At 43.0% G+C, this 21,189-nt stretch overlaps 1 protein-coding gene across 1 annotated transcript; it reads right to left on the bottom strand.

Moving 5' to 3' along the window:
- Window positions 1–6,384: 6,384 nt before the first annotated feature.
- Window positions 6,385–20,855, bottom strand: LOC119878927 (phytanoyl-CoA dioxygenase, peroxisomal-like). Its single transcript, XM_038589461.1, has 7 exons — window positions 20,711–20,855; window positions 19,911–20,079; window positions 15,152–15,233; window positions 13,773–13,954; window positions 11,352–11,501; window positions 8,685–8,819; window positions 6,385–6,699 (listed from the first exon to the last, which is right to left on the bottom strand). The coding sequence occupies exons 2-7, from the start codon at window positions 20,031–20,033 to the stop codon at window positions 6,646–6,648; spliced, it is 726 nt and encodes a 241-aa protein (XP_038445389.1). The 5' UTR covers window positions 20,034–20,079; window positions 20,711–20,855; the 3' UTR covers window positions 6,385–6,645.
- Window positions 20,856–21,189: the final 334 nt, after the last annotated feature.

The following is a 21,189-nucleotide window of genomic DNA, read 5'->3' as shown; positions in this document are numbered from 1 at the left end:
ACCGCTGAGCCACCCAGGGATCCCCTCATGATCTTTTCTATTTATCATTTTCATCTTTTTTCATTTATTTCTGCTCTGAATTATTGTTTCCTTCTCTTTATAATTCCTTTAGGTGTAAAATTTTATTGTTTATTGGAGGTATTTCCTGCTTTTTGAGGTAGGCCTGTATTGCTATTACCTTCCCTCTTAGAATCATTTGCTGCAGCTTACAAATTTTGCTGTATTGTATTTCTGTTTTCATTGTCTCTAGGTATTTTTCCTCCTTCGATTTCTTTGATGACTTGTTGAGCATGTTGCTTAATTTCCACATTTTGGGGGGATCTTTGTGTGATTAATTTTTATTTTTCATACCACTGTGGTTGTGAAAAGATGCTTGAGATAGTTACATTTTCCTAATTTGTCCTGTGTCCTTTGTGTGCTCTGTTGTAGAGGAGAATGTCCCATGACATGTGAGAATAATATGTACACCGCTGCTTGGGGTGGAATGTTTCTACATGTACGTATTAGGTGGTTCTGGTTCTTTAATGAAAACCATTCAATTCCTTATTGATCTTTTTCTATGGATGATGTATCTTGTACCCACCTACATTGGGGGGAAAGGGGCCAGTGGGTGTACGTTACTCCGAGTTGAGATAACAGGGATGGGAAGCAGAGGGAATGCTGCTCTGGAAATAGTTAGAAAGGACTGAGACAGCAAGTGAGACCCAGGCCCCAACCTGCCACAGGGAACAGCCTGCCTTGAGAGCCTTCCGGAGCCCTGGCCATTTTTCCGGGAGTGGGTTCCAGTAAGCCTGATGAGTTACCCCACTTCTCAGGAACTTCACAAACTGTCAAGATTGTGCCACATTCCTGTCTGCATGATATCTAATTAATGGTGCCCTCGTTACCATACTTCAGACATCACCCCTGCCCAAACCCTCGTCCCCACCCTCCTTCCTCCCTACCTACCAGGACATATATCAGCCCCTCTCAGTGGGTTTCAGGACTGGACATCACATTCTGCTCTGTTAAAATCCCTGAGGCAGGGAATAACAACATGGAGTCAGGCATGCAGTGAATGAGAAGAAAAATAGGCTAATCTCTCAAAACATTTGAGTCATGTATGGCTATGTGAAATCTTTTCTACAACTTTTATAGAAGAAGGTGTACCTAGAACTAAGAAGAAACCAGCATTAGCTGGTCAGTCACAGAAAGCCTATAAAGATGGACAAATCCCTCAATCTCATATTATGAAGGAATGCAAATTCTAATAACCACTTATATGTTGCTTTCCTTTTACATAGTCAAAATTAAAAGGATTTGGACCATCTAATGCAGGCACAGCTTAGAGACACCCTTGGCCAAGAGACATTCTTGAAATGGAATGGACCCTTTAGAGTTGCCTTGAGTTGGGCTGAGAAGTGTCAGCTTTCATACCCCCTACGCAGTACCAGCTCTAACGCTGTACCAGCCAGTGGACACAGGGCAGGGACATGACCTAGACCAAGGCAGCTCTGCAGCTGAGGCCCTCCCTAGAGGGCTGACAGAAAGAACATCTGCTGACAGCCCTTTCAAAGCTAGAGATAATATTCTTTTTTCTTTTCTTTTTTGTTTTTAGGGAGCGAAAGTGCACACACATATCAGCTGTTGAGAGGAGGTGGTAGGGAGAAGGAGAGGGGTAGAGAGTCTTAAGCAGGCTCCAGGCCCAGAGTTCAGGTGCAGAGCCCAACGTGGCGCATGATCTCACAACTCAGAGATCATGACCTGAGCTGAAATCAAAAGTCGGACACTCAACAGGAATGAGCCACCCAGGGGCCCCAATTCTTTATTCCTGAAAAGAATCTGAACAGTGCTGCATGCCCCCACAGTATATTATCCTTGTTTATCCTCTCACTGTCACCTCAGAGGTCAGACATATGTGTTGCTACCTTACAGTAAGGGAAACAGGCTCGGGAATGTTAACTTTTAGGAAGTGGCAGAGCCAGAGTCCCAAAACCTTCCACGTTCCTGTGAAATCCCCCTCCTCCAAAGCTTCCAGGGGGACCATCTGTGTTCAGGGAGGGGAAGCCCAGAATCATTATGCTAGGGCTTCATTTGCAACGGCTTTCCTCTGTAGAGTCAATCAGAAAGCGTGCCTGCTTTATTACATGGTCCTTATAAACAATAAACATAGAAAACAGCTTTTGTAACATCATCACCCCCCCTTCTTAACACCAGCTCATTTTTTTAAAACTTGTCTAACCCTCTAGCTTAAACCTAGCTATCCTCACAATAGGTTTGTCCCTGAGTCATGTGAAGGCATAGTTAGCATCCAGTTGTCCTTGGAAGTACGAGCTAAGAGTTTTACCTTAGTTAAAATATCTAACACACACCATCTCACCTCTGTGAGGATGAATTACTGCCAAGAAAACCAGAAAAACTAAACACACAAAAATAGAATAACAAGTACTGGTGGGATGTAGAGAAATTAGAACTTTCATGTAATGTTGGCAAGAATGCAAAATGGTTGCAGCCACTATTGAAAAACAGTATGAGGGTTCCTCAAAAAATTAAAATAGAAAAAACCATATGATCCATCAACACCATTCTGGGTATATATACCAAAAATTGACAGCAAGTTCTCCAGGGGCGCCTGGGTGGCTCGGTCACTTAAGTGTCTGATTCCTGATCTCAGTTCAGGACTTGATCTCAGGGTTGTGAGTGCCTCCATGCCTTGCATGGAGCCTACTTAAAAATATGTATCTTTGGGCGCTTGCATGGTTCAATCGGTGAGTGTCTGCCGTTGGCTCAGTTCATAATCCCAAAGTTCTGGAATCAAGTCTCTCTCAGACTCTCAGTAGGGTACCCACTTCTCCCTCTGCCTATTGTCTCTCCCTCCCTCTCTCTGTCTCTGATGAATAAATAAATATTAAAAATATACATATAATATATGTATCTGGAATAAAAGAAAGCAATGTGTCTAAGAGATATTTGTACACCATGTTCATAGCAATTTTCACATTTGATGAAAGATGGAAGCAAACCACATGTCAACAGACTGATGAATGGATAAGCAAAACTGGGTATATCCATACAATATAATATTACTCAGCGCTCAAAAAGAAGGAAATTTTCACACATCACCTACTACATATATCAACTCTGAGGACATTATGCTAAGTGACATAAGCCAGTCACAGAATGACAAATACTGTAGGACCACCCCCTGTCTGAGTTATCATTGTAGTCAAATTCATAGGGATGGAAAGTAGAATGGTGGGTGCCAGGACCTGGGGGAGAGGGAATGGGGAGTTAGTGTTTAATGAGGACAGAGTTTCAGTTTTTCAAGCCAAAGAGTCCTAGAGATGGATGACGGTGAGGTGATGGTTGCACAACGATTAGATTGTACTTAATGCCACTGAATTAGAGGCCTAAAAATGATGATGGTAAATTGTGTTATGTGCATTTTGCTACCATTTAAAAAATTCTTTAAGAATACTGAACCTAGGGGCTATTGGGGACACCTGGGGGCATGCTCATTTACTTAAGCCTCTGTCTTCTGCTCAGGTCATGATCTCGGGGTCCTGGGATTGAGCTGTACTCTAGGTTCCCCACCCTGTGATGTGTCTGCTTCTCCATCACCCTCTGCCCCTCCCTGTGCAGGATCCACCCATGGCCAAAAAAACAAACAAAAAAACAAAACTGGGGGTGCCTAGCAAGCTCAGTTGGTAGAGCATCTGATTCTTGATGGCAGATTCATGAGTTCAAGGACCAAACTGGGTATAGAGATTACATTTTTAAAAATGAATAAAACTTAAAAAATAAAGAATATAAAACTAAAACTTACAAAATGTTGAATTCAACGGAAACATTTTCTAGAGTTCTGATGAGTGAGCAAAAACTCAGCCACAGTCACCACTTTTCCAGTGCCCCGCCCCCCCATACCACCACCTATAGGGGAGAGGTTTGGTGAAGAGAGCCCTGGAATTTGAAGTGGTTGGAACTGGGACACCTGGGTGGCTCAGTGGTTGAGCATATGCCTTGGGCTCAGGGCATGATCCCACCCAGAGTCCTGGGATTCGGTCCTGCAACAGGCTCCCCAGAGGGAGCCTGCTTCTCCCTCTATCTATGTCTCTGCCTCTGTGTGTGTGTGTGTAAGTCTCATGAGTAAATAAGTAAAATATATTTCAAAAAAAAGGAGAAGTGGTTGAAACATTCAGAAAAAAACATGTCTGGGAATCATAATGGGTACCGTGCAGGTAAAGTGTCTACATTTCCAAGAAGACACTCTCTTATGTAGGAGGGACAGCTACAAAAATGAGAAGTTTGGTGTTCACATTGAACAAGCCATAAATAGTACGTGCCTCGAGTGTGAGTGTGCTGGAAGTGGTCACGGGGGACAGGAGGGGCAAAGGAATAGACAGGGCTGTCAAAGAGCCTACCCTCTCTATTTGGGAAGGCAGGGTCTTAACATGAAAAAAAAAGAACATCATCCCTTCCGGAAAAGTCAAGGGCCAAGTGATGGGCTATGCTGTACATACAGGATGGGTACGGGAGCTGAGTTGCCGGCCTGCCCGGGGTTAGTAGGAAAAGGTCTTGCACAGGTGGATTTGGTTTGAACCATGCAGCCATATTACTAGGATTGGCTTTGGGAAAGGTTACCACCCTTTGTTGATTCAATCAGAAGCTTTTCAAACTGCTTCAGTCTGTGGCTCACAAAGGAGGAACTCCAAGCAGATACCAGGAGCCAAGGTCTGTTTTTCTGAGGCTGTCAGTGCCAATCATCAACGAAAGGGACCCTTTCTATTTGTTTTGGTCTGCACTTGGAGTACCTCCTATAGCCCTTGGAAGTGAGCCTCTGGGGAAATAAAAGGTTAGCCCAGGATAAATCCCTCCCCTTTACAGCCACTGGGAAACCAGGCTGCTCCTCATTCTGCCAAGATCCGGTGGTAATCCCGTCCCAGCTCTCCATTCTACAGCTGATCCTCCTGCCCACCTCTCCCAGGTGGGTCCACACAGACAAAAGGAGCCGTCCTAACTCCTCCACTTGTTGTCTTTCTTTGACATCTAGTCCTATTGCGCTGAATAGGAATGGATGCTTGGATGTTTGGGAAATGAATTCATGGACACCAGGGACACAGAACAAATGGGAAATGGATTGTTTCCTGAGAGACTAGTTGGCAACCAGAAATGCCTAAGGGACATAAACTGTGCTGTCTGCTTTCCTATTGAAGTTTATTTTTTCAAATGTATTTGAAATTTGAAGAGTTAAAAAATGTTTTTGCTAGAACAGTGCTCCATACATGCTGATTACACCGTATTCCTTATGTACATTTTATGTACAATTCTTCCATAATCCAATTTCCTTAAACCCTGTCAGGGATAGTCTTACCTTCTCCAGTTTCCAGCCAGATGTGAACTTAAACTGTGTGTCCTCCTGCACCTAGGTGCTCAGTAGGTTAAGCATCTACCTTTGGCTCATCTCATGATCTAGGTTCCTGGGGATCGAGCCCTCATTAGGCAAAGAGTCTGCTTCTCCCTCTCCCTCTGAGCTCTCTCACAAGGAAAGAAAGAGAAGGAAAGAAAGCGTCCTCAAAGAAACCAACAAAAAAGGTGAACGTCCATTTAGAACAACTTCTGCTTAGCAGATTGAAAGAAAAGGACTCCTTGTTATTCCTGATCTAAATTCTAACTGGTATGCTTAATAATCAGTAGTATGTGTCTTTGCTACCCTCAGCTGGTGTAGAAACACAGCTCTGTATTACAAGAAAGTCCCCATGGGGCACCTGGGTGGCTCAGTGGGTTAAACATCTCTGCCTTAGGCTCAGGTCCTGGGGTTGAGCCCCCATCGGGTTCCCTGCCCAGCGGGCAGTCTGCTTCTCCCACTCCCTCTGCCCCTCCAACCTGCTGCTCCTTGTGCTCTCTCTAACATAAATAAATAATCTTTAAATGAAAAAAAAAAAAACAAATTTCCCCAGTTCCTGCCCATTAGAAATCGAAACTAACAATTTCCCTGTACCTTGAGAGAGTTTAGGTTTCATTCATAAATGCTGAGGGTTTCCAGCTGCCTAACTAGCAGAGGAAGTCACCTTTGTCTTCCTTCTTCAGCAACAGAGAAAGATTTGGAAAAATTCTGGCTTTTCTTTAAGCAAGCTGGCTGGGTTGGAAGAGTCATGCAAGGACTCAAGGACACAAGGACATGTGTCAGAGCATGAACATCCACCCTTGTCCTCACTCCACAATGCCCTTCATTAAACGTGTGTGTAGAGGACAGTGTTCTAGATCTGAGAAGTCTCTCATGCCATGAAATCAGTGGGTGGTGGGATTTCCAGAAGAGGGATGCGAAAAAGTCAGCAGACCCTGAGTTTCAAAGCTTTCCTTCTTGCTTGGGCAAAGAGCTAACTGGATGAAAGTAACTGAACACACTTAAATTAGACATCAGTGACCTTTATTAGGTGCAAAGTAGTATTCCTGACAATAGTAATATGCCACTGTTACACCTGTTCATCCATTAAAGCAACAGCCCCTCACCCAGAGCTAACCAGATCCCATAAAGTTCCCTGTAAGTGCGTTGTGATCTTCATAACAAGTGACAGAAAGATTAGGACAGCTCATTAATAAAACAGGTTCCATAGGCATCTTGATTCCTTTTGGTTTCCTCTCAAAGAGCTCCAGCAGACGGCCACTTCAAAGGTTGGTCCTTCTTCCTTTCACCAGCTGTCCTCCCAGTCTAAAGACATCCTGGAAATAAAGCCAACCACAAGGAGTCCACGGAACACTGGGAATGTGTTCAGCATAAGAAAAAAGTAGATTTCTAGCATCTACGAATAGTTAAGTGGAAAAACTCTCACAGTGGTCCTATCAGTAAATAAACCATTTTTTAAGACTCCCAATAATTTACTTGTCAACATCTGAAATCATGTTGAACAAACTGAGAGAGCCAGACGCCAGTCAGGCCAGTCAGCCTGTGCCAATTGGTGCTCCTGTTGACTACAGGTGTCCTCAACAGGCTTAGCATGCTGTTTGGTCAAGAAGACCTGTACTCCTTGTCTGGCTTTCCTTTAGCCACTCGCTGCCTCATCTAGAGTGATCTGCTCCTCAGTGAAAATCAGGTCATGATTTGGTATTGGGGTGATTTGGTATTATTGCTTTGTTCTTCATCAAACAACTGAGACTTTTGAGTCAACAAACTTTCTTGGGGCACCTGGGTTGCTCAGTCAGAGTCCAACTCATCTCAGGGTTCTGGGATGGACTCTGTGTTGGGGTCCTGGCTCAGTGGGGAATCTGCTGGAGATTCCCTCCCTCTCCTTCTGCCCATACCCCCACCTCCTGCTCACGTTCTCTCTCTCTCTCTCTCTCTCTCTCTCTCTCTCTCAAATAATTGAAATAAATACTGGCGGCAGTTCATTCATTTACAACCCTGACAAACTGCCAACACAATATATGCTTTTGTTTTCTGCTGCAAGAATCAGTGTGTTGCCCGGAAGCCCCACTTCACAAAATAGGATGCCTTCATAAAAGCGTTTTAAAAACTGGGCAAAGAGAGAAGGACAAGACTTCCCACCAACGGCAAATGAGAAATGAGAGTCTTTTCTGATATGGGGTAGATTCATAGGTTCTAAAGGGAGAAGGGGCCAAGGGGGAAGTAAGATTCTTCAGCTGGGAATGACTTTCAGAAGGTGATTCCCAGTGGCCCAGTAGCGTAGTGCTGGTGTGCGGTACTCTTCACAGTACTAGAGGGGCCGAGTTATCATTACATTCAGTCTACGTGGAGGTCCTGTCACCCCCTAGGAAAACATATATTGGTGATTTCTGCAAATTGGAACATAGGATCAGCCTCTTGGTTCGGAGGCTAAAATGTCTTTGTCTACCAGGCAAATATGTTTATTTCTTTGGCTTGACTGTAATTTGTCTGGGGATCATCGGCAGCACTGAATGCCCACTAGCTACACGCAACTACTTTACAAGTGTTGTGTATTAAGTAGCAAAGCATATGAAATAATGTCTCATGTCCCCTCTTGATAAGCATCAGTGGTTTCTGCCATCAGCTCCGTGGAACCCCAGATGCTAACTGACCCACACAGAAACCTGCTTGAGAATTGCTTCTGGGACAGTTATTGGATCTGCATATATGTAAATACTCTGTTGTAGAGAAATTAAGGGAGGCCTATGGGTAATATCCCAAACCTTTAACTTTCCTTATGTGCATTCAGAAGGTGGCTTTTGTTGCTCACTTGCTCTCCTCCAGATCTGCTGTTTCCTTTCCTACCTGCCTGTCCTGGAACAGGATAGCCTACACAGCACAGGGCGGCCAAAAGACATAAAGAAGTCTGGGATGCTCAGGTGCCCCACGTGGGGGAAGCAAGTATTAGCTGAAATTCTCAGTGGATCTCAGCAAGGCTTCTGCACGGTGCTCTAAACAATGCACATTATGCTTCCAAATTAAATCAGGGATAACAGAGTTGCCGGGTGGCTCAGCTGGTTAAGCCTCTATGTTCCACTTAGTTCATGATCTCAGGTTGCTGGATTGATCCCAACATCAGGCTCCCTGCTCAGCAGGAAGTCTACTTCTTCCTCTCCCTCTTTCTCTCCCCACTGCTCATGCTCTCTCTCCCTCTCTCTTTCTTTCTCAAATAAATAAAGAATATCTTTAAAAAAATAGATATGAGTATTGTCATGCATTGAAGAAAATAGTCTTATAAATCTTTCATCTCATACAAACGTACCTGCAAGCTGGTATCTTTCGGAATTCCGTATAATCTGTGTACTAACTCCATAACTTCCCTCTCAACGATTTCTTGACTGGTGCCTTTCACATCGATGTAGTGGCAGTCAGCACTGGCGAAATGGCAGGAAATTGCCTGTGCAGGGTGAAATGATTAATATTGGGGGAGAAAAAAATCTGTTAACAGCAACAACCAAACAGAAAGTCTTCTTTTAGAACATCAGCTATTTCACTAGCATTTGATTTCTAGAATGTTCCATCGTGTCTTGGATTAGCCTCTTTGGGGTTGGAGTCTTTTCTCCCCCTAGGTACAGCTAAAGGCTGACTGAGAAATTCCAAGAGGTTTTAAGCTCCCTGGGATACTTGTTTTCAAAATGGGCTGAGAACATAATGACAAGAGTAAGAGGACTTTAAACATGTGATTTATCTAGCTAGTGCATATCCCCCAGTCCTAAACAGGAATGGGTTCCAGGGTTCTTCATCCTCTTCTTAGTCACAGAAGTTAGTTACTCAGCTGAGTTTGTGGTGCTTTGTTATTTTAATGTCTAAAGATCAGGGAAATCAACATTAAAAATACCTTGCAAAGGAAAATAATATACACACCCACCCCTTTCAAATCAAAAGGACATTTGAAGTCCAAGATCATTCACATAAGGTACACATCTTGTTTCCTTCTTAAGGGAAAGGAGGTTACTTGGTTCTCCCCATTCTTTTTTTTTTTTTTTTTTTTTTTTTAAGATTTACTTATTTATTCATTCAGAGAGAGCGAAGAGAGAGGCAGAGACACAGGCAGAGGGAGAAGCAGGCTCCCTGCAGGAAGCCCAATATGGGACTCGATCTTGGGTCTCCAGGACCACACCCCAGGCTGCTCGCCACGCTAAACCGCTGGGCCACCGGGGCTGCCCGGTTGTTCCCATTCTTGAAAAGGTTATCAGCAGATAAACTTAAAACTCACTTTCCTAGTCGCATGTTAGTTCTCTTCTCTTGAGATGACCTCACCTCTCAGAAGGGCTGTCTGCTTTGCTTACAACATGAGATTTGTAGACAGTGGAGTCACAAATTCCATTTCCTTTTTTTTTTAATTTTTATTATATATATATATTTTAAATTTGTTCACGAGAGACACAGAGGGGAGCAGAGACACAGGCAATGGAGAAGCAGACTCCATGCAAGCAGCGCGATGTAGGACTGGATCCCCGGACTGGGATCACCCCCCTGAGCCAAGGCAGACGCTCAACCGCTGAGCCACACAGGGACCCCCATTTCCCATGGAAGCCCCCAAACCACACCAAGAAAAAGTGACATCCAAGGGGATAAGTACATTACCATATATGCATTTTTAAGTCTTTTTGTAGGGGTTCATCTTTTCCCAAATAAAGTAGTTCAAAAACTATTGAAAAATTACAAAGTTAGGATATTATCAATCACATTACTTGGTTTCTTATCATTTACCTTTTAGTTTCATACAGTAATCACTTTATACTATATTTTCAGGTTTTGACATGAGATCTTTCAGTATGTTGTTATCCTACTCAGTTTATAACCCTGATCATATAGGAAGTAATATAATTCTCTAACTCATACAGACTTTAAGACTATTTGTCTTAGCTTGCTGTTTTGATACAGATGCATATACATAAAATTCCATTTTTTATATCAAGTTGAATTTTGACACCAAGGACACATGATAAATGGCCAAATTCATGAATTTCATGAACATTCATATTATTTATGTCATTGTGGCTGTACCCCTGCTTGTACAGTTCTGAGGATCATGTTGGTGGGGAGTCTGATCTAGTCTTTATTTAAAATTTTGGCATTGTGTTCATCAAGGTATTTTTTGCATTGATTTTGATTTTCTAAATACTGCCTTAAACTATCATTTAACTTGATTGTTGAGGTGTTTGGCACCATCCCCCGACCCCTGCTAAATTTTCCCTGGAGGAGAGGGCTTTCTTGCCTCACCCTCATCCTGGCCCTGTTGACCTGGTGGAAATATGAATGAATGGAAGATGAAACATGGTAGCTAACCCTGCACCTAGGGAGACAATGGGTGTTGGTGTGACAAACTGGCACGCTTCACTCAACCCCAAAAACCCCCTATATATCGTAATAAGAGCCATGTAATGTGGAATAATGTCAGTCCACAGTACTGTCAGAGCTGCTGAATTTTTGAGAAGAGAGAAATCTGGGAATATGGGAAATTTTGTCAAATTTTAATGCAAGCAATGAAATCAATAGGTTTTTAATATATTCATAGCTAAGGGGCAAAAACCATGGCTCGCTGCTAAATCTTATTTCTGGGCAGCCAATTCAATAACAAAGCTATTATAAACTGCCGTCATAAATGGTTCCTATATCCATTTCCCATTTTAAGATTTTAGTACATCATCCATTCTTTCTGTCTCCAAAAGCACAGGCTGTGGGCTACCAAGCAACTCTATGAATGTTCCTAATTCACGATCAGTAGGATTGGGAACCGGAGGTCACATGGCCTCCTACTGATAACTTAGCAAAAAAGAATGTGGTATCAAATATATTTCCTGGTAAATAAACCAGAGCAAGAGCAGTTTAGTTAAACATCACAAATCTCATAAAGTTTCACATATCTTGACATTTTTGCTTCTAACCTATTCGTCTTTGGAAAGCACGGTGATGTAATGCATACCTTGCGGTATCCTTGAGTTCTGTTCCAGCCAGATCCGTGGATGAGCAAAGGATGAAAGAAAACGGTGTCTCCTTTCTCCATCACGAGGTGCACGCGGGGGCTGTTTTCATCATAGTCCTGGATCCCATAGAACATTAAGTTCACGCCCCCCTAGAACACATAAGAGAACCCAACTCTGTATTTGAGGAACCCAATGACTAAAAAGTAGATTTCCTAAGTTCTTCCAAGAGAAAGATAAATAGATTCTTAACAGGTACTGCAAATATACAAAAGCTTCTCAGATGTGTGGCTGTGAAAGTCACATTGTGATATTAAAATCATGGATTTAGGGAGGCAAAGGAAGATGCTGAAATTTCTTCTCACCCTTCATAACTGTATTATATTGAGGATCTAGATCAACGTTGCATGTTGCAGTTAACATGGGAGATCACCTTTCAAGCCTGAATGTATAATCATTCTTTCCCAGGATGATATTCTCCTCACCTAGAACTTTGCCTGAACCATTCTTCTATAACTCAGGAGTACCTCTAAGAAGCTAATTGTTCTCCCAAACCAGCAGAGAGAAAATCTCAATTTTTCTCAGCTCAGAAAGCACTGATGTCACATGCAGAGTAAGGAAAGAAAAACAGTAAATTAAAACATTCTGTTTTTTATAACTATTTCCCAAGTCAGTTATTTCATTAAGTAATAGTTATGGTGGAAGGACGGCATCACATTTCCCTTCCTGAGACTGTGCCACATTCTTCTGGGGAAAGGACTGCTTTCCTGCTGGACTCAGTTGTGGTTTTCATCCAGTGCACTTCTCTCCTGGCCAGGGTTGATACGTGACCTAAGCTAAGTCAATCTAACCGCCCACTGTGGTCACTTTGAATCTGAGCAGAAGATGGAAGGCACTGGTCATGATCACAGTTCAGTTGACCCCACCAGGTGCCCCACCCCGAGTGTTCCCACTGAACATAACCCCCACTCTCCTGCTCATCAGAGCTAGCCAGCCTTTCCATGGACTCAGCAGGTGCCTGCCACCCTCCAAAACACTTCGTTTGGCTTAAGTCAGCCACAGCCCACTTCTGTTGCCTGCACCAAACTTTCCCCAAAACTCAACTGAATTTGTGAATCTCACAGTTTCAGTTATATCAGAATCCAGACCCCAGTATTTTCCTTGGCACTAATCCTCAGTGCAAGAATCTAATTGAGACAGAAGTCCTGAAAGCCATATTCTTTACTTCCTACAGACCACATTCATTCTTCCTGCGTTAACAACCCGTGCTCTTCTCTTTCTGACCATCATTATGGGATTTCAAGACCATATTGTCTGATACCTAAAACACTTATCATCTCCTCTCTGGTTTCTCTGCCTCTGGAGCCCTACCTCCAGTATATCCTGCTCTAAGCCTCTAGATTATCATTATTGAAGGATCAATTTGATCTCACCATTCATGGGCTCAAAAGCCTTCTATACTCTTCCATCCTCAACTAGCTCAATTCCATACACCATGTAACAGTCATGCAATGGAATACTACTCATGCTTCCCCAGAGTCTTCATTGGTCTCTCTAGCAGTAAAGAGATGATTCCTCTCTCTTCTTTATGCCAAGAGCCATCAATCAGTGGGTAAGAAGTAGTTGGCACTTTACACATGCATGTGGTGTTGCAAGTGTTGACATCTTACCTGTGCAATTGGGCTTGATAATTTCATATCCTATATAGTACCTACCAAAGTGCCCCACACTGGTCAGCTTTCCAACACTTCTTGATGGAAAAATGGTTATTTTACCTGACATCCTTGAATCTTCCCTGACCCTAATTGTAAATCCTATAATGATGTTTTGTAAGGAAGGAAATGCCATCTGATTGTTAAAGCTCTTTAGGGAGAGTGATGTGAAATCAAAACAAACAATATTCTGGTTAAGATTTCTCCTCTAGGGGTGCCTGGGTGGCTCAGTCAGTTGGGCGTCCAAGTCTTGATGCCAACCCAGGTCATGATCTCAGGGTGCGAAGTTCAAGCCACATATCTGACTCGTGCTCAGCAGAGTCTGCTTGTCCCTCTCCCTTCCCCTTTGTCTCTCTCCTCCCCTCCTCTCCCATTGCTTGTGCTCTTTCTCTCTCTCTCAAATAAATAAATAAAATCTTAAAAGAAAACAACGACAAAAACAAACAAAAAACAGATTCTTCCTCTGAGCTAGAACATGAGACCCCTAACTCTGGGAAAGGAACAATGGGTAGTGGAAGGGGAGGCAGGCAGGGCGATGGGGTGACTGGGTGACAGGCATCGAGGGGGGCACTTGACAGGATGAGCACTGGGTATTATACTATAGGTTGAAAAATCGAACCCTATAAAAAAATACAAAAAAAAGCTAACCTAAAAAAAAACAAAAAAAAAAAACAACAACAAAAAAATGATGCCTCCTCTACGCAGACATACCTCCCATTGGGGATAATTGTGTGGCTTCAGATAGCCTTTGTGTGTGCCTGGGAACACACACAGACAGCCATTGTTCCTGTCGATGTGCTCCATGGCTGTCCAAGCACAGACAATTTTATTGCTGGGCCTGAAGGGGAAGTAGTGCAGATCCTGGTGCAAGGGATGGCGGGATGTCTTCTTGCCTGAAACAGAACCTGCTGTTAATACACACTTGCATCTCAGATTTCATCTCTTTTGCCTGCAAAACCACAGCAATGACTATTCCCACAAAACCCAAAGAAGTGAAACAACATTATTGAGAATCAGTCCAGAGAGATAAGCATCAAATTTGAATATCAAATCCACAGGACAACTCCAGATCCTCTATTTTTTTTCTGGGTTTCTGGGAGCCGAGGACTTACTGACACACAACATTCACTAGCAATTCATACACATGTCATGAATTCTATTGTGTTTTATTCCTTTGTAATTGTGGTTTGGGCATAGAAGCTAGAATTCAAAAAGTAAAAAAAAAGTTTGAGTAATTGAAGAGAGCAACCAAATTTGAGGTTCCCTGTTAGCCTTTAAGTGGCTGATGCAAAAAATATCAGCTAACTAAGTTAATAAAAGGCCTCTAAGGGCTCTTGGGTGGCTCAGTGGGTTAAGCATTTGCCTTTTCTCAGCTCAGGATCTCAGGGCCCTGGGATCAAGCTGCAAAGGGTTCTGCTTAGCAGGGAATCTGCTTCTCTCTCTTCCTCTATGGTGTCTCTCCCTCTCTCTCAAAAAAATTAATAAAATCTTTAAAAGTAAGAAAAAATAACCATATAGTTGACATCTGAAATCCCTACTCCACGATTCTTATGATACATACTGGTTTTTTTTTACATACTGTTTTAAGACTTAAAAGTATATACACATTTTTTTTTAAAGATTTTATTTATTTATTCATGAGAGACACAGAGAGTGAGAGAGAGGCAGAGACACAGGCAGAGGGAGAAGCAGGCTCTATGCAGGGAGCCTGACATGGGACTGGATCACTGGTCTCCAGGATCACACCCTGGGGTGAAGGTGGCGCCAACCGCTGAACCACCTGGGCTGCCCTTATTTTATGTTTTTAAAGATCTTATTATTTATTCATGAGAGTCACAGACACAGGCAGAGAGAGAAGCAGGCTCCCTGCGAGGAGCCTGATGTACGACTAGATCCCAGGACCCAAGGATCACCACCTGAGCCAAAGGCAGACCCTCAACCACTGGGCCACCCAGGCGTCCCCACATTTGTTTTTTAATATTCAGCAGTTATACACAAAGCGATCCTTTGAATCCTTGAAACTTTTTCTTACTTTACCCTCTTTTTTTTTTTTTTTTTTGGCTTCTACTTAACAAATAAAACCACTTTACCAGAATCTGGAGGTTTGTTTATAAGCATTGCATGCATGGCCATAATATTGGGTCCAGTGAAGCACTCCACATATTTCAGAATCTAAGAGTAAAGAGTTGCATGAGAAATCAAATAAACAACCACGTAGTACAATGTACACTTATTTGTACAAGAGTCAAAATGCACATAGTTATACAAAACACTTGGTAGAAGTGCCTGGGTGAGTCTGTTGCTTAAGCATCCAACTCCTGATTTCAGCTCAGGTCATGTTCTCAGGGTCATAGGATACAGGTCTGCCTTGGGGTCCTTGCACAGTAATGGGTCTACTTCAGGTTTTCTCCTTCTGCCTCTCCCTCTCTATCAAACAATTATTTAAAGGAAAAAAAAAAAAGTTGGTATTTCCCAACGTTGCAAACAAAGAATGAAAAACTCAGCACTGGAAATCTGTAACACTCTGAATTAAACAGGTTTTTTTTTTTTTAAAGATTTTATTTATTTATTCATGAGAGATATAGAGAAAGCGAGGCAGAGACACAGGTCGAGGGAGAAGCAGGTTCCATGCCAAGAGCCCGACTTGGGACTCGATCCCAGGTCTCCAGGATCACACCCTGGGCCAAAGGCAGCGCTAAACTGCTGGGCCACCGGGGCTGCCCTTAAACAGGCTTTTTAAGCCAGTTGGAAACCAAACCCCATTTTCTATGAGAATGCGAAGAGTTTCTCTCAGCTTTCGACTGGGAAGGGCAGGAATACCCTCCTTTCACCTGACACTGTCCATAGATGCCCAGGGAGAAGGCACCTTCCTCTTCCCCTCACGGAGACTCTTCATAAGAAGGGACCACGAGGGGCACCTGGCTGGCTCAATCACTAGAACATGAACCTGTTGATCTCGGGGTCGTGACTGCAAGCTACTCCTAGAGTGTAGAAGTCACTTTTTAAAAAGGTGGTAGGGGGACACCATTGCAGCTCAGTCAGTTAAGCATCTGCCTTCAGTTCAGGTCATGATCCCCATGTCCAGCTCCCTGCTCAGAGAGGTGTCAGCTTCTCCTCTCCCTCTGCCCCTCCCTGCCACTCATGATCTCTCTTGATCTCACTCACTTTCTCTCTCAAATAAGTAGAATCATTAAAGAGAATAATAAATGAAAGGACCATGAGAGGCCCCAATAACGTGCAGCTGCCATGCAGAGCCCAGGGGACAAGAGAACAGCAACAGGGGGACACTTCACAGTCAGGCCACCTCCCTTTCCACAGCTCTTCACTGAGGGCTACAAACCAGACAGTGATAGAAAAGGACACGCAGCAGGGAGTGAGATGAACAGGTCCCTCCTCCCATGGCATCTATATTCTGTTGGAAGGATGTTAAATAATGACATGGGCACTGGTGCTTGACAGCAAGGTGCAGTTACAGAGTATGAGGAAGCAGAGGCGGGGTGGGGAGGCTGAATTTGGCCAAAGGTCTGGCAGCGGGTGTGCTCCCTCCTACATCTAACCCACTAGGGAGGAAAGCACTCAGCTTTGCATGCCTACCACCTGCCAGGCGCTTTATGTGTCAGCCACTTAAGTCTCACAACAATCCCTGAAAAGTAATGCCCCCAGGAATTAAAGATCCTTTAAATGATCATTATCCTGCAGATAATAAAGTGCCCAAGGTGGCAGAGCAATTTCAACGAAAAGGACGGTATTCCATCTCCAGTTCTGTCTGACTTCAAAAAATGAAGCCTCTTCTAGCTTTCTCACTACTTGATCTCCCGTATAAGCCATATTGGCAATTTGAGCATGAAACACTCGAAATGGTCCCAAATCCTAGGAGTCGGGGCTCATATTTGTTTTTTTTTTATAAAGGGTGTCATCTTTTATATTTTCTTGTGATATTTTCTTTGAAGAATATATTCCTCAAATATATTTCTTCATATACTTTCCTTTCCTGTTTCCTGGTTTTAAGTAATCTCTATCGCTTGAGCCCACGACTCTGAGATCAAGACTCACATGCTCCATCGGGCCATGCCTGCCCAGCATCTCCTACCAGTATTTTCTAAACTTCAGTGACTCAAGAGACATTTTACCATTTCTAGCATATGTTGCTAACTGCCCAATATTAGTCAATAATTTTCCTAAATTAACTCATGTCTTATCCTGATTAATAATATTCCTGAAGTCATAGGTTTGATGCACCAGCTACTTTTTCCAATACATATTGAAATAAATACCCAACTACTATATCGTACCCACCTCCTAAAAGTCATTGCATGAACCAGTAGGTGCATGGTGCACACTTGAGAACAGTGGGAACCCTGGAGGCCTCCGGGTACCCAGGGCCTCAGGCAACACAAGTTGCCTCTAACTTCAAGCTTTTCCTCCTTGATTGATGCTCACAAGTTCCATTTCCATTGCAAGACTTGAGGTTGGGAAGAATAGATGATTCAGGGACCTTGTCCCCCTTTGTCCCCAACCCAAGGGGCTGGACATGATAGGTGGCCTGCCTGTACAGTCTTCTCTCATGAGGAAAATATTCTTTCTTTTTTTTAACATTTGTTTAAAGATCTTTTTAAATTTTAAGTAATATCCACACACAACCGGGACTCTTGGGTGGCTCAGGGTTGAGCCTCTGCCTTTGGCTCAGGGTGTGATCACAGTCCAGGTAACAAGTCCGGCATCGGGCTCTGTGTGAGGAGTCTGCTTCTCCCTCTGCCTATGTCTCTGCCTCTCTCTCTGTGTCTCTCATGAATAAATAAATAAAATCTTTAAAAAATAATAAAAATAAAACTAAAAGCATTTGAAATAAATGGTTCATAAACTGTGGTACATTGACACAATGGGATGCTATGCAGAAGTTTGCAAGTATGATATAGATATAGATACACGTGATAATATGTAAGTCATATGGGAAGATGTCTGAGGTCTATTATAAGTGGACAAAACACAGTGACAACCAGTTTGTTCCCGTGTTACACAAAAGGTGGGAACCCTGGAGGCCTCATCGTGATTCATCTAACACAAGTTACCTCTAACTTCAAGCTTTTCCTCCTTGATCGATGCTCACAAGTTCCATTTCTATTGCAAGACTTGAGGTTGGGAAGAATAGATGATTCAGGGGCCATGTCCCCCTTTGTCCCCAACCCAAGGGGCTGGACATGATAGGTGGCCTGCCTGTACAGTCTTTTCTCATGAGGACAATTTTCTTCCTTTTTTTAATTATTTATTTAAGTATTTTTTTTTCTAAATTTTAAATAATCTCCACATGCAACTGGGACACCGGGGTGGCTCAGCGATTGAGCATCTGCCTTTGGCTCAGGGCATGATCCCAGTCCAGAGATCAAGTCCTGCGCAGGCTCCATGTGAAGAGCCTGCCTCTGCCTCTGTCTCTGCCTCTCTCTCTGCGTCTCTCATGAATATCTCATGAATATCCTGAGTATCTCACTTGGTTAAATGTCCACCTCTGGGTTGGGGCTCAGGTTATGATCTTGGTCTAAGGATCCAGCACTGTGTCGTCCTCTGCACTCAGCAGGGAGTCTGCCTGAGGATTCTCCCTCTACCTCAACCTGTGCCTTGTCCCCTTCTCATGCCAAAAATAAATGCATAAATCTTAAAAAAAAAGTGCATACCTCTTAAAAACTAAAAGATCCCCCATGCTCTACCAACTAAAGCAGCCAGGTTCCCATTAAGTCAAATTATCTACTAGCATTTGGGGTTATAATTTCCAAAATGTTCTATATGCAAAGTGCCCCTTAAAAAAAAGTGTGCCATGTGTCAAGGGACACATGAGTGGCTCAGTGTTGAGTGTCTGTCTTTGACTCAGGTCATGGTCCTGGGGTCCTGGAATCAAGTCTTACATCAGGCTTCCCACAGGTAGCTTATTCTCAATCTGCCTATGTCTCTGCCTGTCTCTGTGTCTCATGAAAAAATAAAATCTTTAAAAAACAATAAACAATCTAAAACCATTCTAAATAAATTATCCATAAACTGTCATATATTTATGCAGAAATTTGCAAGTATGATATAGATACATAAGTGATAATATGTAAGTGATATGGAAAGATGTCTGAGATCTATTATAAGTGGACAAGACTCGGTGACAACCAGTTTGTTCCCGTGATACACAAAACGTGGGGGGTTACGTATGCATTTTCATGGCCATGAAAGAATTCTAGTTGAATACACCTAAAAGCTTGGCAGTGAGTGGGGCTGGTGAACGTTGGGAGACTTCACTTTACATGTTCTATATTATGTGGATAACTTTATAAACATGATTTATGCTTAAAGAATGAGAATTTTTTAGACAAGTTTAACTCTAAAGACCTACTTAAACCTCTACTACCAGATTCACAGAAACAAAAGCAACAATAAATGGATGTATAGTGAGTGGGATCTGCAATGTGACTCCTGTTGATATGCCCATATTCAGTGTGAGAGAGGCTCCCCCTCTCCACTGCAGAATTCCCGCCCTTCTCCACCAGGTTAATTACCAAGCGCCAGAGCAGGGTATCTCCACCTGGCCAGTATTGACATTTGGGGCCGGATAATTCATTAATTGGGGGGAGGGGCTGTTCTGTGCATTATAGGCTCCCTGGGCTCCATTAGCGGCATGCCCAGGCTCTACAGACCAAACCTTGTGACAACCCTACAGGGCTCCAGGCGCCACCAGATGTGCTCCTCCAACTGAGAACCACTGCTCTACAACCACCAGAGAGGGGCTCAGAGAAAGGAAAAGCAGCAATTCCTGGGGCAGGCATGTCGGTGGGCTGTTAACCTAAAAACAAAGAAAACACAGGAAGGTTCTCCAACCTCAGGGAGAGTGCAGTATCTGAAGAGTTCCTTGTCTTCTTGGAAGTCTTGGATCTTTGAAATCATCCTTTCACTTGGAATATATTCTGATTTTGCAATGGACACATCTCTCATTATTATCATTTGTTTTGGTTTCACCTCCCCTCTGCAGATCCTTTCAAACTGGTCCCTAGGAAATGAAATTGGCAGATGATGTCATTACTGCAGGCTCCAGGCACCTGCCTGGCCAGTTCTGTGGAAAGATCCACAAAGATTGAGGAGATGGTGTCTCTGCACCAAGTTGACCTCCAGGCCAGACTGAGCAGCTCTGAGCATAGGGTGAGGAAATGGCCAGCTCACAAGCCCCTGCCTCCTCACTGTGAGGCCAGAATTCGCTGTGAGAACTCACATCTTCCTTAGCCTAAGAAAACAGTGGGGGAAAATTTGTGATTTGGTTGCATCTGAGTAACAATGGCAAATACTTCTCTCCTCCATTCCATGGGCCAGGCCCGGTTGGAAGCACTCTGTGTGTCTTTTACCTTATTCAGTCCTCACAACAACACTAGGGCTCAGTACTATTATCCCCATTTTACAGATGAGAAAGGAGAGGCATGGAATGTAAATTGCCCCAGGGCACACAAGATTAAGTAGAAGGGCTAAGATTAAAGCCAGCCCTTCTTGCTCCAGAGCTCATGTTCCCAACCAGTTCCCAAGTAACCAGTCCCTGAAAAATATCTGAACATGCACACACTACTCTTACTACCCATGTTCCCATTGCAAACATACAACATATTTCTTAAAATAATGAAAGGTTACTGTACCTAAAGCGTTGAATGTCCGGGTCAGACACCAAACTTTTAATGACAAGAAACCCATTTTCTTCATAAAATTTTCTCTGTTCTAGGCTTAGGACATCATTATCCTGAGTATACCTAAAGGAAAGAAAACTTTCAAATAAGTCCAACTGAAAAATCACAACCCAACACTATGTATCAAGAACCTGAGAAATGTTTCTACTACTCTTCCATCCGGCATTTCTATTTTTTATTTACTCTAAGAAAATATCTGAACCTTTTTATTTAATGTCTAATGGTTTCTTTTAAGTTTGTTCATTTTTTTTAAAAGTAATCCCTATATCCATATCCCATATGGAGTTCGAACTCATAACCCCAAGATCAAGAGTCATGTGCTCTTCTGACTGAGCAAGCCAGGAACCCCTACTAACTCAACATGTATTTAGAAAAGGTCTAAATCCAAAACATTAACTACTGTCACCAAAAATAGAAGAATAATTAATTAC

The sequence above is a fragment of the Canis lupus genome, unplaced genomic scaffold (assembly GCF_011100685.1).
Source record: "Canis lupus familiaris isolate Mischka breed German Shepherd unplaced genomic scaffold, alternate assembly UU_Cfam_GSD_1.0 chrUn_S2094H2293, whole genome shotgun sequence".
Taxonomy (NCBI): domain Eukaryota; kingdom Metazoa; phylum Chordata; class Mammalia; order Carnivora; family Canidae; genus Canis; species Canis lupus.
The sequence above is the reverse complement of the archived record's forward strand: the minus strand, read 5'-3'. Positions and strand labels throughout refer to the sequence as shown.